An 18,625-nucleotide genomic window follows, 5' to 3' on the forward strand; every position below is an offset into this window, starting at 1 on the left:
ATTTCATTCATCTGACAAAACACACGCTTCTTATATTGATAATGTTTTAGACCACACATCCATCAAAACCTGTGTCAATTTTTTGTCCACTCACACACGAGTGAGGTGTAAACTCCATAGAGATCCAGTCTAATCACACACTTGCACTCTTTAGCATACTAAACTATATCAAAATACTTCATTAAAATGTGATCTTGGTGGCCTTAAAACTTAAGAGCACAAACAACAGATCTATTTCAGATCTGTTGTTTGTTACTGTTGGGCCTCCATGGTATTCCAACCTCTTATTGCAAATTTTTTGTGGGCATTTTCTTATAGTCACAAAATTTAAAGTGCTCCCACACATGCTTTAGTTATTGGATATTTTTGCTCTTTTAGCCTCAGTGGTCATTGGAAAAAAAGATGCAGTTTGCTGCACTCTGAATTGAGGTGATACAAGGCATGAATTTATGAGGTATTCAAAAATGTAACATCCTGTCTTTCCTTGCTTTTTTCTTTGTCTGTTTTGCCCTTCTTGTTTGTCTTCCCTTATGTGTCTGCCATGTGCCACTTGCACATGCATCCTGAATGAAATCAGCTATAATTTATTAATTTTTTACCAATACTGCGCTCATTTACTCATACTTTACTCATGCTTGCACTCATAGAAATGCCCATCATCCGATACCACCTGATACCATGTGATGTAAGCCTATTGCATACTGCTATGCTAATGAACAAACAAGTCAAGATTGCAGTGAACGAGAGTCTGCTTACACAGAGAAGTGTTGCTGACACTGTGGCAACCGGACACTCAAGTCGTTGGTCATTTTAAACATTCCCTCCAGGAATTAATTGTGCAGTTTTAGCCCACAACACACAAACACAATCACAACCCCATCACCAGTATGGATGGAGACAACGTAGTCTAGCTAAACAGTGGTGAAAAAGTCAATGTCTGCAGTACCAAAGTCTGTATATGCTGTCTTTACTCTGTAGAGTTGAGAGGTATAAAGTTTATTGCATTGATTTTTTTTTAATTAAAGTCTTAGGCTGTAGATAGACAGCATCATCCTGCCTGTGTACATCGCTGCCTGGTTTTAGCTTCAGTGTGCAGTGTGGCACAAGTTAGCAAAGCTGCTGTAGCACAGTTTCTCAGCATGTTTGCTCAGTTTGTGCAGTTTGTTGTTTTGAATGAATTTGATTTATTAATAGTTGTTCATAGACAGCGCTGTCTTTTGGGCTGCATTTCACATAGCATGTCAGTCGAACCGAGCCTTTTCGTACAACGTAAGCACATAAATTGTACACGGTGGTCTGTTCAAACATACAGTGTGAATTGTCACCAAAGAACAAGATTTCTAAAATACATTGTATGCCTGGCTTTAGAGGACATTCAACTACTGTTTACCCAGCCAACCAGCCAAAAAGACTCCAACAAGAAGTAAATCTCAAAACGTAAGCTCCTCAGATTAGCCTTGGATGTGATTTCCTGCTGTCACTGTGCTACAGACACTGTTGTTGAAAGAGACTGAAGTGCTTTTCTGACATGGAACTTAACCTGTTCTTCTCCACTAAAAGGCTACTTGATCAATGGTAATTAAGGTAACATAGGTAGCTAATGCACTTCATTTAAAAATCAGACAGATTTAACATGTAAGGTACATTGCACTCATTTACACTAACATCTATTTAATTCTAAGTAGCTTACTCAGAATGCATTGGTATCAGCAGTACAAAAAAAATATGTATTCATAGTCAGTTTGTAAAAAATGGTATCAGAATATCCCTGGAAATTATCACTAAAAGACCAGTTTATTGTAGGCTGCAATTTCTGTGGTATAGCAGGTTAAATTGTACAAATTCTAAATTGACAAAACAAATACCAACGTAACCAAGAAGTACTTAAGTATTTGATTGATTCAAGCCATGACTAATGCTTATTTACTGAATGTCTCATTATTCAGTGCTACAAAAGGTGCTGATAGTAAACTATCGCTTAGTATATATAGACTTCAAAAGTAAAAAAACAGTCAAAAATGCTCCTGCTGAATGTGGTGTCTCTTCACATCATCATTACATGTCTTTATCATGTCTGTCTCCATCACATGTGATATCAAGTGACTTTATCATCACATCTGCAGGTTCAAAGCCTGATTCCAAGCCTATAATGATTTATTAGGGACAGCTGAGGCTGAGGACATGAGTGGAAACTTATATATATATATATGTGTGTGTGTGTGTGGGTGTTTGTGTGTGTTTGTTTGTTCGTAGTGAGTAATCTTGTTGGAAAGGTAAAGTGCAATAACTCAGAATTTCTGCTGCCAGCCTTGAACTACCTCTACTGTTGTCTGACCCTGTGTCCACCACACACTGCTGACAGAGGTAATGCACACACACATGTATCTGTATACACAAAACACCTGAGGGGTCTGGGGTACTGAGTATTTTGCACCAGTTTCAGGTGCAAATCGGAATTTCTGCTTGCATGTTATGAACAAATTTGGCATATGAGACCTAAGCGTGCAGTTTATTGACCATGTGCATGGAAAAACACAAAATGCACTTTTGTCTCTCATGCATATGCATGAGAATTTGAGAGTGGATCACACAAAATGTGGGAAGACTTACTCCACAGCCTTACTAAGTTTAATGTTAATTTCAGTTGCATTCTGAGTACATATTGCATCAAAATCAGGGAAACTTTTTTCACTGTACTTGTTTATACATGTGGTACTGAATGAGAACACGCAAACATGCACAAGCATGCACTCATTCAAAGCTTAAAGCAGGTTTGATGTTCAATATTTAAACACAGACACTCAATAACATTCAAATTTAAAAACAGTAATCTGGTTGTCTCACTCTGACTTGATGCTTTCATCGCTCTGTGTGTGTGTGTGTGTGTGTGTGTGTGTGTGTGCGTGTGCGTGTGTGTGCGCGCACAGTGGTGTCCATGTTGTTGTCCAACACAGGTGTGATGGAGTTGCTGCAGGTGGTGCTGAATCTCTTGTCCTCCCCCTCTTCTGTTATTTCTTCTTCCTCACTCATTTGCTGCTGTCTCCTTCTATTGAGCTCACTTATCACTCTACAGCATACATTCTCTGCACAGGTGAGAATAACTATGAGAGTTTTCAGTATTTAAATTTGACTCTCATGCATACAGTGTCAAACTCTCATGCACACAATCTTATGTCGTATGCATACACATCTGACAATTTAACAGTGTCTTTTAGATTGACCAGTGAACATTCTTAATGTAAGTAACCATTTAGCATAGCTTTTTAATTTCTGCTTTTCTCAGACCATACTCAGTATTGTCTGTGTCATTTTTAACTTAAATTGACAAGTGCTGTTATGTTTTCCAGTGTTTTTCTTTTCCAAGTTCACATTTTGTATATGATAATAAAGAGGAATAAAGATAATAATAATAAGAAGAATTTTGAGAATCAGAGTCTGAGAGTAGCAGAGGTTAAAAAGCAAGGCTGATACAATTTCCAGCATGGAGAGAATGAGAATGATCCTTTACGGTAAGAATATTAATTGTCTGATCAGGAGCTAAAAATTTAAACAGAAAGCTCGTAAGCCAGTCAGAAGCGGCTGGTTATCAAACTCTTAAACACGCTGTCAAACACTTACACACATATACTGGTTAATGTTCATCTGTATATGCATAAGACTATTGTATGCGTATGATAGTGTATGTAAGAAAAGCGATAGCATGTGTGCAAGTGTTTTGTGATATTTGTATGTAAGAATACACTTTGTATGTTTGTTTCAGGTGCATAAAAGTGTGTGTTTAGAGCTAGAAATCGTTGTGAAAGCACTCACATTCCACAAGAGACACACTGACAACTTGGTACTGGGTAAGACCAACAGACGCACACTTGCATATAAATATTGCATATCACTGCTGTCGGATCAAAACTTCGTATTTCCATGTTTGTCGTTTTTGTTTTTCGCATAATTTGAAAATGCCTGTCACCCTTTACGTTGCGTGTAAATTTGATGATGAATGAACCAAAAAAAACGGCCCAGAGTCACTTGGAAAAAAGTCTGGTTCCATTGACTTACATTAAAGGTAAAGTATGTTTTTTTCCTTCTTCTGTAAAGTTGTTCTTTTTGGAGATACAAGGTTTTGTTCAGTTCTCACGCCTTCGCTGGTCTCCTTCTCTCTCCGGGCTCTGCCAGCTACTGAGGGAAGAGATGACAATAAGTAGGCTGGCAGAAACAAGGCACAGGTGAACAACATCAGCTACTTAGGCCCGCTGGTTCAGCCCGACCAGCTTCTCCGTCCCGCATTCGACGCTCGGCCACGCCCCCCCTCTCCACATACCCCCACCGCCCGACGCAGGCCGGGCAGCCGTCCCGCCGACATCCCACTCCCCCCCCCGCCCGAGCGGGAGAGGAAGTCGGCCACCACCATCTGAGCCCCCGGCCTGTGAACCACTTGAAACCTGAAGGGTTGCAGAGCTAGGTACCAGCGAGTAATTCGGGAGTTGGAGTCCTTCATGTGGTGGAGCCACTGGAGAGGGGCGTGATCGGAACAGAGGGTGAAAGAGCGGCCCAATAGGTAATAGCGGAGGGTGAGGACCGCCCACTTGATGGCCAAACATTCTTTCTCAATCGTGCTGTACCTAGCGATAATTTTCGACTAATGTACAGCACAGGGCGATCCTCCCCCTCTACCTCCTGGGACAAAACAGCCCCCAGCCCTCTGCCCGACGCGTCTGTCTGCAGAACAAAAGGGAGAGCAAAGTCAGGCGAATGCAGCAGCGGGCCCCCACAGAGGGCTGCCTTAACCCGGGTTACCGCCTGTTGGCACTGCTCCGTCCACTGGACCGGATCTGGTGCTCCCTTTTTAGTGAGATCGGTCAGCGGGCTGGTGACATCCGAATAATTAGGTATGAACCTACGATAATAGCCAGCCAGCCCCAGGAACCGTCTCACCTCCTTTTTGGTCTTGGGTCTCGGACAGGTCGCAATTGCCTCCGTCTTATCAATTTGGGGACGCACCTGTCCGTGACCCAAGTGGAAGCCCAGATACCGTACCTCCACCCGTCCAATCGCACACTTCTTCGGGTTAGCCGTAAGCCCCGCCCGTCTCAGCGATCTCAGAACCGCCCTCAAATGTTGCACGTGCGGCTGCCAGTCATTGCTGTAGATGATAATGTCATCTAGATAGGCAGCGGCATAAGCACAGTGGGGGCGGAGAATTCTATCCATGAGTCGCTGAAACGTGGCCGGTGCTCCGAATAACCCGAACGGGAGGGTGACGAATTGGTATAACCCAAACGGAGTAGAGAAAGCCGTCTTTTCTCGGGATACTGGAGTCAAGGGGATGTGCCAGTATCCCTTGGTTAAATCCAGTGTCGAGTAAAAACGAGCAGCACCTAACCGATCGAGCAGTTCATCAATACGCGGCATTGGATAGGCGTCGAATTTAGACACCGCATTGACTTTTCTGTAGTCCACACAGAAGCGAACAGTCCCGTCGGGCTTGGGGACAAGCACCACGGGGCTACTCCAATCACTGTGGGACTCTTCGATTACCCCCATATCGAGCATAGCCTTAATTTCATCCTGAACCACCTTTTTTTTGTGCTCAGGCAAGCGATAAGGCCGGCTACGCACAACCACGCCAGGAGGAGTTTCAATGTGGTGCTCTATGAGGTCAGTACGGCCGGGCAGAGGCGAAAACACGTCGGAAAACTCCATTTGTAACTTTGCCACCTCTGCTTTCTGGGACGGGGAGAGCTGGTCCCCACAGGGGACCGGAGGGCGATCAAGCTTGGTTGGAACCTCCGGCCCCAACTCAGCTCTCTCGGGAACCACCGTCGCCAGAGAAACAGGGACCGCCTCCCTCCAGTGTTTAAGGAGATTGAGGTGGTATACCTTAAGTGCCCCGCCTCTGTCTGTCCGTCTGACCTCATAGTCAACTTCTCCCACTCGCTGTGTGACCTCAAAGGGTCCTTGCCACTTGGCGAGTAATTTGGAGCTCGAGGTGGGGAGTAAAACGAGTACTTTGTCTCCCGGTGAAAACCTGCGCAGCCGAGTGCCCCTGTTGTAGGTGCGGCTCTGACGTTCTTGAGCGTGGAGCAAATTCTCCTGAGTTAAGTGCCCCAGTGCTTGGAGTTTTGCTCTCAGGTCAAGAACGTACTGAATTTCATTTTTGCTGGTTGAAGGTCCCTCCTCCCAACACTCTTTAATAACGTCTAGGACGCCCCTAGGTCTCCTCCCATACAAGAGTTCAAAGGGAGAAAACCCCGAGGAGGCTTGCGGGACCTCTCGCACCGCAAACAACAGAGGTTCTAGCCACTTATCCCAATTTTTAGCGTCCTCGTGAACGAACTTCCGAATCATATTTTTAAGGGTCTGGTTAAAGCATTCGACCAGTCCATCCGTTTGGGGGTGGTAAACACTGGTACGAATCGATTTAATGCCCAACAATTCGTATAGTTCGCGTAATGTGCGTGACATGAACGTTGTGCCCTGATCAGTCAGGATCTCTTTCGGGATCCCGACTCGGGAGATTACTTTGAACAGTGCCTCTGCAACGGTACGTGCTGAAATGTTGCGAAGAGGCACTGCCTCTGGATATCGCATTGCATAATCTACTAAGACCAATACAAAGCGATACCCACGTGAGCTTCGATCTAATGGTCCGACGAGGTCCATGCCAATTCTTTCGAAGGGGGCCTTGATTAATGGAAGGGGGCGCAAAGGCGCTTTTGGAATCGCCGGAGGGTTTACGAGCTGGCATTCGCGGCATGACGCACACCACCTGCGTACATCCGCGTAAATGCCCGGCCAATAGAAACGGACCATTAGACGATTGACTGTCTTCTCATGTCCCAGATGCCCTGCCATGGGATTATTATGAGCCGCATGGAATAACATTTCCCTACGGCTTTTTGGCACTAAAAGCTGGGTTGAAACCTCCGACGTTTGAGTGTCCCGCGTCACTCTGTACAGTCTATCTTTAATAAGTGAAAAATGCGGGTATGACTGGGGCCATCCCGGCTCAAGCGACTGACCATCAATAACTTTCACTTGGTCAAAGGCGTGCTTCAGCGAACCGTCACGTGACTTCTCCAGAGGGAAATCCCCGAGGGGAGCCAGGAGGGTGATCCCCGGAGGCGCGGCCACGCCGTCAGGTTCGGCCCCACTTCCGGAGGAACTATCTCCCGCCCCCCCTCGCTCAGGAGCCGTCACAGACGGACGGAGAAGCCCGCCTGCCTCGAGTGCGGCACAGGCCCCCTTCCTTATACTGCTGCGGGACCCATCCTCTACTAAAGCCTTTACTAACACCCCAAACTGCGGCCAATTTGTCCCCAAAATCAGAGGATGGGTAAGGCGAGGACTAACCGCCGCCTTCACGCTATGCTTTTTGCCCCGAAACTCGATTGTAATGGGCAGGACAGGATAATTGTGTACATCCCCATGGACACACTGTACCTTCACCTGGTATACCCTCTCCAATGGCGCATCTTGAATCAAGCATTGGTGAATCGTGGTTTGATTACAACCAGAATCCACCAAGGCTTGATATGTACCCCCTTGAATACTCACTGGTATGCGGTACACTCCAGCTCGATCAGGGGAGGTGGGTGGCAATGTGGGAACCCGGACCAATGTTCCGACCTCCATGTGGTGGCACTTGTCCTGGAAATGTCCAGGCTCCCCACACCGCCAACACACCGGCCCAGGCTTCACCCCAGCTCTTGTGGGCTCAGCTGTTGCCCCCTGTGCGGAGAGAGAAGGTAGACCGTGAGTAGCTGCAGGGGGGGCGTGGTAGGTAGAAAGTTGCGGGGAGGGCGAGAGCGGGGAAAGGGTTTGGGGGCGAGAGCCCCCTTCTTTCTGGGAGCGGGAATAGGGAGAGAGAGAGAAGGAGAGAGAGATATTGGCTGGGTGGGGGTTCCTGCCCCCGAATACGCTGCCATGTGCGCCTCTGCCAGCTTTGTGGCCTCTGCCAGCTTTGTGGCCTCGTCCAGCGATTCCGGTTGGTGGCACTGGACCAAAGCTGCTGTTTCCTCGGGTAAGCGGGTGATGAACTGCTCCAGCACCACCAGGTCGAGGACCTCCTCGGAATCCCGATCTGCGGACAAGAGCCACCTCCTGCAGGAATCACGGAGCTGTTGTGCCAGCACAAAGGGCCGGTCAAACTCCCAGAGGGTCAGCGAGCGGAACCGCTGACGGTGTTGCTCCGGAGTCCGACCCACCCTCTGGAGGACGGCCTTTTTCAGCTCGTCGTACTCCAGCTGCGACTGAGCGGGGAGCTGTTGGGCGGCAAGCTGGGCTTCCCCCGTAAGCAGGGGGAGCAGTCGGACGGCCCAGTCCTTCTTCGGCCACCCCCAGTCTACCGCCGCTCGCACGAAGAGCTCCACGAATGCTTCCGGGTCGTCCTGCGGAGTCATCTTGGAGATGGTGATGGTAGCCGGAGCTGGAGTACTGCTGGCTGACAACAAACTCCGGAAAAGCTTCCTGTCCGCCTCTTGGCCCTGAGCCAGGGCCTCGAAGCGGGCCTGGTTTTCCCGCTGGACGTCCAGGAGAGCTTGGTGTTGTGTCTGCTGCAGGAGGGAGAGTGCTTTAACTATCTCTTCAAGCGGTGAGGACTCCATGGCGACGTTCGTCCAATCCTCCCGGGTTTCGGCACCACTGTAGCAACTTTAACCGTGATGGGAGGAAAGACGCCGGGGGCAGGGGTGAAGGCGGAGAGCTTCCTTTTTATTAATTATAGACACAACGCAAAACACGCGGCAAATAGCCCACAAAAGTATTACAACACGCTCGCTGGCCACTTTTCTGTGACTTCAGTCCTCAGGCTCAGCTCAGCTCAGTTCTCACGCCTTTGCTGGTCTCCTTCTCTCTCCGGGCTCTGCCAGCTACTGAGGGAAGAGATGACAATAAGTAGGCTGGCAGAAACAAGGCACAGGTGAACAACATCAGCTACTTAGGCCTGCTGGTTCAGCCCGACCAGCTTCTCCGTCCCGCATTCGACGCTCGGCCACGCCCCCCTCTCCACAGTCACTCTTCCATTTACCATTTACTGGATATTTTTGTTTTTATCTGTATACTGCTGCCCTGCTCAGTTCTTATCTGGCATCTTTGTTCTTACTGTAAAACATGACTATTTAGATAAGTATTTGGGCCTTTTTGTTCCGGTAGGTCGCACTACAGAGAATAACACTGAACTGAACAAACGCAAGCTAGACTCAAATAACGTCTTTAATTCACATATCGACTGCTGAAGCAACCAAAATGCACTTCTCTAAGATTTAGCCATTTCCTCTGTCTGTATTTCAGTAAGGTTTAAGCTAGCCTAATGACCACAAAGCCTTTCTCTGTGAATTTGCACACATCAGAATACATGATCTGAGTACATGATCGCTCATCTGTTAAGTATATATTAGATAAATCACTAGTGTAACTGCATCTGGTTCACTCTTATGAAGAGAATTCAAATTCTAGATGTAAAATTGCACAAGTGAGTAGCAGTGTGTGATCGAGGGTGTCCTATAAATAAAATTTTCTGATCAATAAATTGGGAGAATAATTAATTAAAAATAAAGAATATTATAGTTTTTCCATGTCATTACATTTACAGAAGTGAGCTGTTATTTAACAGTTTTCTACTGGCAACTCAACCACCCTTTTAAAAGGATTTTTTAACAGAGCACATACTTTGGCCATGTAGTGTGGGAGCGTCTCCCACAGGTCTGAAATGTGGTTGTGTGGGAACATCCGAGGGCAAGGCTTGGGGGTGTTGTGTGAGTGAGTGTGTGTGTGTGTGTGTGTGTGTATGTGTATATATATATATATATATATATATATATATATATATATATATATATATATATATATATATATATATATGAAAAATTATTTTAGTAATTTTTGGGTATACAAATACAAATAAGGCATGTATAGTTTGGAATTAGAAAAAGAAATGCTGTGTATTATCTTGGGATTTTGTAATGCATTTTTTTTTTACTTGGCCTGCAGCGTAGAACCAGAAAAGCTTAAAACACGTGGGTGTCATAAGAGTAATCTTGTTTAAGCATAACAACAATATTTTTTAAATTGTTAAAATGAGACAGAATATCTGTGGGAGGCACTGACTGTTGTATATATAATAGTAATAGGGTTTGATTTCGTTATCTCTCTCTCTCTCCCTCCCTACCTCTGTAGTATGTGTTGTGCGGTTGGTGCAGGCCGTGCTGGATGTGGATCTGTCTTCTCCTGTAGTGCGTGTATCGGAGTGTTTAAGGCTGCACCGCCCCCTGCAGCCTGTAGATGGAGCACTACATCCACTGGGCTATACAGGAGCTACAAGCTTAGTGACAGCATTACAGAGTCTACTGCTGCAGGTACACACACTCAAATATGCACTAAATCAGTGTGTCTGCATCACCGTCTGTGCTACTTTGATAGTTTTTGGGTTCTGCTCACTGGGACTGCTGCTGAAGAGTAATGAATTATTCATTATTCATATCTCACTGTGTGTGTGCGTGTATGTGTATGTGTGTGTGTGTGTGTGTGCGCGCCTGTGTTGCAGAAGCAAGAGATGCTGCTCAATGCGTCTGTGAACTGTCTGAGGTCGCTGATAGGCTTTTTACACAGAAGAAAGCCTACTATAGGTATATATATATATATATATATATATATATATATATATATATATATATGTGTGTGTGTGTGTGTGTGTGTCACACTAACAGCAACTAACTTTCTGAAGAAATCAGATATAAGATTATCCACTTGCATAATGAAGGAGAAAGTTAAATTAATGAAAATAAGTAAAAAAAAACTAACGAAGAAATGATAAAGAGAAAATAGGATTCTTAGCAACCATTCACCTGATAGACCACCAAAACTGTTACTATCAGAAAACAGTACTTAACACTTACTAGTGCTTTAGTACTTTAGTACTTTCATATTTGATCAAATCAAGCTCTACTCTTGATTCAGAACTGTTTCTGTCCATCACAACGCTGTGGAAGTGTAGCTGTCAAGAAGCCTTTACTGAGAAAAGCAATTAGACAGAAAAGGAAAATGGGTATGTCAAAGCTACATCAGCTAACTGATGGTGTTCTTAAAGTAGTGGATTGGCAACCCAAGACTGACCCCAACATCATAGCATAAAATGCAACCCCACTTATAAGACAGAATTTTGGAAGTGTGGAAAAAAGTGTGTAATCCCTGCAAAGTTAAAAAATGAAAATAAGTCTCCTTAAAGCAATGGACATTTTAGTAAAGGCAGAGAGTGGAGGCTTCAGTGTAGTTTTCTGTTAAATATGTTTTCTATATATTTTTTTTCTGATGCTGAAAAATGAACAGCTTAATGACTGTTAATGGCTCTGACATTTGCACAGTACTGTGTATGAGTGTGTTACTACTGCTTCATGTCTTCTACCGTGTGTGTGTAGCCCAGCATGTGGTGTGCCAGCCGTGGAATCGTTTCCTGCTGTACTCGCTGCTAAACTCAGGAGAAAACCTGGCACTACATCCAGCTACACTCAGCCTACTCACTCTGGTGAGAAACACACACTCTCTCTATCTCTCTTTTACACACAAATACACAAACACACACACAGAGTTCAGGCACAGTTTTTGTTGCATTATTTTCACCTTTTTAGCAACCAGAAAGTGGAGGAATCAATGCCAATGTTTGTTCCTGTGCTGCGGTTCCAGGATCCTTTTTAGCTTGTGCATGTGTACCTTTCTTATACATACCTTTTATAAACTTACTTTTTGTTGAAATTAACCATATTGAATGACATGCACTTCATACATATCAATCATGTAGATTGTGAGCCAGGTATTTCTGTGAGCCAGTCAGAACTAAGATTACGCTGATTTTCACCAAATGTAACAGCATCTGATTTGGTTGTTAGTCCTTTTAGAGTTAATTTGTATTTTCTAGTTGTGTTCTCTTGGTCTTGACCAAAGCAGGAGATGATATGCTGTTACATTTTAGTTCTGTTTCTGTTAGTGTTTATGATGACATATTTAACATCTAAGCAAAAGATGTAAACAGAGGTGCAAGTAAAAAGTCACAACTGATTGGACAGATTTCATAACTTTCTGAGTCATGCTGTTCTCTTAGATGACTGAGCTTGTGGGTTTTATGTATGTCTTATTTTATCTTTGTCTTGGGATATTCTAAAACAATAAGCTGTGAGAGCCTGTGTGTTACAGTGGTTTTCCCACAACAGAAAGCAGAGTAAAATCACTAAGACACAGCCCTGAATGCCACCAGGGTTTGTTTTAATCAGACCAAACCAACTGCCAAGTGTGAAACACTGCCTTATGTCATATGTTACCATATAAAATTCCACAGTTTAAGAATTTAACAAACTTTTACTATTGTTCATGCACTTGTAAGACTGTGGTAAGGATGTGTTGATGCATACCCAGATTATTTTCTTTAGTAGCTTTCGAACAGTCTGTGCAAAAAGGTTAATGTGTGTGAATTTTCGACGTTTGCAACTAAAACAGCCACAGCTTAGTTTTCATCTGAAATAGATACCATTTTTCATATAACATTTTAATTTCCATGGTCTCTTGTAATCACTATGAGCTACAGTCGAAAAATATAGCTGCAAGCAGCAGTTAGAGAGGTCTGTACAGTGTGCCAATATGGGGACTTACGAACCAGTTTTCATAAAAAAAAAAAACTTTTTATGTATTTTATCAGCCTTTGAACTGATAAAATACAAATGATAGGCAGAGTTTTTAGAATGACCATTTATAATGATTATAAGAGTCTTAAAAGAAGATCTCTTGTACAGAATGACCTACCTACATTAGTGTGGTAAGCAATAGATGCTTAACAAATTAGTCAAAATGGAAAGCAGAACAATTTTTCATGTGAATTTTGTTTTTTGTGTTTTTGTGTCAGAGTGCACAAAGCCTCCAAACCCCCTTACAAGGCGGTGGGCAGGATTTTTTCATACCTCATGAATTTGCATACCTGTTTTCTGCGGCCTGGTTTTGGGATGGACTTGACCTTACTGAATGTCCTTCACTGGTCAAATTCAAGCTTCACTCAGGTTTTGTGTCCACCGTTTGTATAAAAAAAAAATGGCACAGACAGTTTGCTGTGGATGCCAAAAGAGCACACAATACAACCAAGGATTAAAAATGAAAAAGTGGGCTAACCACATTTTTTTATCTCCAAAACTGATATGAACAGTGGGTTTGCGCTAAGTATAGTGAAATTTCATTGTTATTCGTAATGTGCATTTATTCTCCTTCCAAAAGGCCATGCAAGATCTTTGCTTTTTTGAAGTACAGTGTGAAATGAAATGAGCTTTATAAAATATCTGTGACATGTTTTCAGTCACAATACTCTGTGTGCCTGTGTGTGAGAAAGTTAAGTCAGTTGCACTGTTGAACTTCCTTCAGGGATAGTGCCACAGAAATACAAAAGACTAATTCCTACCCTGAAAAACACAGATTGGATTGATTTTTTTCAATATCAGAATCCTGGATTAGAGTCCACAAAAGTCTGGACAGAAAATCTTAATCGTTTAAGTGATTTACTGGTTGTGAACATCAGCATTAACATTAATGTAGTAACATAATGTAGTTAGTGTTCATTCCTGCTGTCTTTGATGTTGAGCACATTCCTATCTGGCCTTGTTCATTTCAGCCGTATATTTTACCCCTAGTTTTGGTGATGACTGACAGTCTTCAGAACCATTTTCTTCTATACATTATACATTTATGGGCCTTAGGCTTAAAAAGCTATTAGCCCTTCTGGATAATGAGAGGAACCCATATGTCTATAAAACTGCTTTGTGTGTTGCATTATAAGTTCCATACTAACACTTGCTAGAGTATTTGAGCACAAGAAAATTTATATATTTTTTAAATTGATATATTTATTAGTTACGTGTGTGTGTCTTTTAATGCCTTAGTTCTCATGTAAATGTGCTGTGGCTGTTGATTCTCTCATCAATGTGTGGCTTCTTTAGAAAATACAGTGAGGACAACTTTTGTAGCTTCAGTGTCCTCTGCCATTGTAAATGGAAGTCTACTAACAGACTGTACTGCTTATACACACCTGGCTTTTAAGTGGTGCAGAAAATTTCAGGCAAAACCAGTTACTTATACGTGTGGATTGGAATATGTCCACTATGTAATATCTCCACACATTGTCTGTGCAGTCCTCGCTCAAATCGATATGTATGAGGGGAAGAAACATATTTTGCATGTTTCAGTGCACATGGCCCATAAACTGTGTACATCAGTACATCAGGCCCATAGTCTCCTACCCTTCTCTCTTTAACATGCACACTATCTACTTGTCTCTCTGTCTTTCTTCTGTTACTCTCACTTACTCACACTTCAGACTGTGGTGTGTGTGTGTGTGTTCCCTGCAGCAGGCTGATGATTAATTCACAGTGCTGTCAGGACAGAGAGACTCTGCAGTGTGACAGGAGGAGGAGAAGATTCATCCCTCATTCATTCACAGCATCGCATGCACACACACACACACACACACAGTAGTTTACCATCACTCATTCCTTTTCTCAGGCTGCCTGTGAGGTCAGCATTAGGTTAATGCAGCAAATCAGAAAGAGGCAGAGACCTGAAGACAACGTGAATAAATGAACATTTATTCAATAACATTGGAAATTGTACTGAGGTTGATTTAACCTTTGAAGGCCAATGCAAAAACGTGGCTACTTCTGCTGTTTAATCTGGTCTTGTCCATAAATCATGCGATTTCTCAACGAGGTTGTTAGATTTGTTTGATATTTAAAAAGCATGCTCTAACAAAGTCAGAAATTCTTAGATTTTTGTTTTGTTTGATTCACAACCTAACTTTTTCGATCTGGGCCCAGTTTCCCAAAAGCATCTTGGTATTGAGACCATCTTAATTGATAGTGTTCAGTGTGATGCCTGCTGCAACATTGAAGAATCATCCTTGTGTTAAGATGCTTTTGGGAAAACCAGCCCTGATTTGAATTGCATTCTGATTGAGCTCACATTTGCACAGGAAAAAAATCACATTACGTCCAACAATAAACGCAGCTTTGTGTATCTTTTATACAGTGATAGAAACACAGCTGCACACAGAAGGCTCAGATTCTACCTGCTGATCAATTTTATCATGTGCATCATGGATTTACTGTAACTCTGAAAAGAGTTTTCGGGATATTTAAACAAGTTTAAAGAGCCATTGCCAGATTTTTAGAATGGATGGACAGTGAGACACTCGATTTAATAGGGTTAAATAAGACAGAACGACGGCCGCGTTATGTTTTGTGTTTGCTGTATTTCTGATTTCTGATTTTTTTTCCTAAATATCCAGAAATCTGGATTTTATATTTATTATAATTTAACTCTCTAAGCTTTTTCAGTCATTTTAGAATCATCTACAGCTCTGTTCACATCATTTTTATTTACAGCTTTATACTAATTATTTTTAAACCTATGACATTGTATAGGACTAACATTGTAGGGTCATTTTATACACTTGGCTGCAACCAAATTGGTTTTCTAATATTAAAATTGATTATGAAAATTGGTTCCATACTATTGCTTACCACACAAACACAATGAACTCTGTACAGGGCAAAAACAAGGGAAAGCTGCTCGTTTAAATCATTAGCCAGAGAAGTTACACCACATGTACATTCCTGTTGGCAACAGTAACATTATTTTATCAGTTTCAGTGTGTAGAGCTGAAGCTTTCTTAGTGCAGTGTTCAGTAGATCAAATATGTACGGTGCTTCCATTTTTTGGGGTGAGCGTGTGAGCTCGTTTAGTGCAAAGTTCAGATTGGTAAACCTTTAACATTGATTTGTTTAATCAGAGTAATGATAAAGCACAATTCCTATTCCTATTTTCCTGGTCAAAATGGTGTTTTCTGACACAAACTAATTAAATCTTAGAATTTTCAGCTACTTTCAGTAGTTTTTTTGTTAGATCACATTTTTCAAATAAACACAACAGCGTTCATAAATCCTGTTATTAAAGGAAAACAGCAGGTAAAATAGCAGGATTAGCCATTTTTTGTGTCAGTCTAAAACGTCTAAATCTTTTAATAGGCTTGCTTATGTGGTGTCTGCATTTTACTTTAATAAAAACAGTACCAGCATCTTGAATCCAGAATTTTGTACTTTGTTCAAGGGCTTACAAGTAAAGTAATATGTTGTGTGTGTGTGTGTGTTTGGCTGTAGCTGGTCCACTGGTCTGGAGGGGTAACACAGTGGGACTCTGATGTTGCTTGTGTGTGTGTGGCTGCAGAGAAGAGAGGAGTGAAGGAGCTGAGAGAGAACACAGTACACACTCTGAAACTACTGCTTACTGAGGTAACACACACGTTAATACACTGTAACAGTGGAGCAGGTGTGAAGGCAGGACATGTTTGTTAGCACTGTTTATTGTTAGCTTAGCAGCGAGTGACCCTGAACAAGATTAATCTAAAGAATGTGAGCTTCCAGTTAGAAAGAAAAAACAGGAAAGAACTTGCTTAAACAAACAGTGATGCAGTAATCTTATTTTGATGATAATCCACTAGTCAGTGTTTTAAAATAACAGACAAACATTAAAAAAGAGACTTAACTAAACAATAACCTATGCATCGCCTTCCAAAGTACTGTACTAGAACAAGAAGGTTGGTAAACAAAAGTGAAAAGAAAATGGTGGCATATTCAGTATATATCCATATTGTATATCCAGATACAATCCAGACATGAAACATGTTAGTGCAAGGTGTAAACAGCCCATGTGTGATTGAAAAACACTGTAACATATCATATTAGTATATATGTTGACATTACAATAAAACATACAAAAAAGCATTAATAATAAAAATGTATGAATTTAATAAACTGAGAAGAATACTTTGCTCATTTTTCTCTTGTTGTTTCACACTGATTTCTTTTTGCCCTCCTTCCATCTCTCTCTCCCCATTCTGTCTCTGTTTAATTTACTATTCATACACAGGCACAAAGGCAACAGCTCCTAATTCAGACTTCAAAGTAAATCGCTTCCAACCGCATTAAAAACAATAAAGCATCTCTCTCTCGCTCTCTCTCTTCCTCCCTCTCTCTCGCTCTCTCTCTCTTCCTCCCTCTCGCTCTCTCTCTCTCTCTCTCTTCCTCCCTCTCTCTCTCTCTCTCTCTTCCTCCCTCTCACTCTCTCTCTCTCTCTCTCTCTCTCGCTGTCCTTTTGTGGCCCCATTTAGTTTCAGCAGTGACAGAAACGAAAACGTCAATAAAACAAAGTCTGCCCCCCCCCCATTTTTTCTCTCTCGTTTTTCTCTCCCCCCCTCTCTCTCTCTCTTTCTCTCTCTCTCTCTCTCTCTGATGATTCAAGTGGCTTTATTGGCACGAATTGTGATTAACAGCTATTGACAAATTAATGCCAAAAATGCTCAATACTAATAGTGAGATGATTAATAATCCCCTCTCTCTCTCTCTCTCTCTCTCTCTCTCTCTCTCTCTCTCTCTCTTTGTTTCTCTCTCAGTGTAGTGCGTTCTCTCTGTCTGAGCAGTTGAACATGAGAGTACACAGTTTGTTGGAGTCTCTCGACCAGCTGCCTCCCACAGAGACCAACACCAGAGCTTTAGTGTATCCTTCAAACATGCTTCAGAGTGTGTGTGTGTGTGTGTGAGAGAGAGAGAGAGAATGAATACATCTATCCTTAATGCATTCTCAGGCATATCGGATCTCTTTCCATCTGCCCTGCAGATTTTGCAGTGAACACACACCCCTTCACTCAGTAAAACTGCACCATCCGTCCAGCAGAAATGCTCTTGCAGGAGCACATGGAACTCTTTATCGGGATTAAAGCAGTTCATTCTGCTGCTAAATTCAAAACATTAATCCTGAACTCAATCTTAGCATGTGGAAACATTGAGTGTTAAAAGAATTCAGCATAATTTAGCTCGTTTTTTTGATGCCATACTTAGGCTTAGTATACTTATTGCTGCCACAAGAATTATTAATGTATTTATACCTTTTGTTTGAGGACCACTGACATGGAGTAATTGTTCTTGTTATTTGTTGTAATCTTGAGTGCATGTTATGTGTTTCGATATTAATGTTATGAATGTTATTGTTGTTATTAAAGGTTAATTCTATCATTATCTTGACATTTCTGCATAATTCCGTCACCAAAGTCATACAGACTGATTTTTAGCACTCAGAATCAGTTTTCTTTACAGTAGTTTCAGGCAACATGTTTATCATTTCATGTGATACCTTTGTGTGAGGGAGCTGTTAGAGGCATTAAACTCTTCAGATGTCTGTGAACGATTCTGACTCGTCAAGTTTCTCTAGAACGGAGCATTTTACACCAAACTACAGATCTTTATCTGCTCATTTGTGACCTTGAGTGTGGATTAATGAGGTTTGAGGATTTTAAGGTATTTCAGTGAGAGCTCATGAAAGCTGTAATTGTTTGAAAGGCTTTATTTAAATCCTGTATTAAATGCTTTATAATCCTTTATTATGTATAAAGCTAATAAACACTATAATCCTTCATAATCCTGTATTATAATGCTTTTTAAAGAGCGGTGCTTCATTTAAATCCTCTCGGTTTTAACTCATTGGGGGCGGAGCTGCGGTGCGCCGCTCTAATCGGTCCGTGCGGAAGCACAGGCGGTGTGTCAGAATTACCGGA

At 42.3% G+C, this 18,625-nt stretch overlaps 1 protein-coding gene across 1 annotated transcript in view; it reads left to right on the plus strand.

The window, feature by feature from the left end:
- LOC118804546 (meiosis inhibitor protein 1) overlaps positions 1-17,751 on the plus strand; it is a 39,944-nt gene extending 22,193 nt beyond the window's left edge. Inside the window, exons 23-33 of the mRNA XM_036565041.1 lie at positions 2,254-2,364; positions 2,883-3,091; positions 3,761-3,845; positions 10,171-10,349; positions 10,538-10,619; positions 11,409-11,515; positions 12,884-12,917; positions 15,698-15,777; positions 16,176-16,307; positions 17,468-17,571; positions 17,660-17,751. Coding sequence (XP_036420934.1) covers positions 2,254-2,364; positions 2,883-3,091; positions 3,761-3,845; positions 10,171-10,349; positions 10,538-10,619; positions 11,409-11,515; positions 12,884-12,917; positions 15,698-15,777; positions 16,176-16,307; positions 17,468-17,571; positions 17,660-17,726 — 1,190 coding nt within the window. The 3' untranslated portion in view covers positions 17,727-17,751. The remainder of the gene's footprint in view (positions 1-2,253; positions 2,365-2,882; positions 3,092-3,760; positions 3,846-10,170; positions 10,350-10,537; positions 10,620-11,408; positions 11,516-12,883; positions 12,918-15,697; positions 15,778-16,175; positions 16,308-17,467; positions 17,572-17,659) is intronic.
- The last annotated feature ends 874 nt before the right edge of the window (positions 17,752-18,625 follow it).

Source organism: Colossoma macropomum, unplaced genomic scaffold, assembly GCF_904425465.1.
Source record: "Colossoma macropomum unplaced genomic scaffold, Colossoma_macropomum, whole genome shotgun sequence".
Lineage (NCBI taxonomy): Eukaryota > Metazoa > Chordata > Actinopteri > Characiformes > Serrasalmidae > Colossoma > Colossoma macropomum.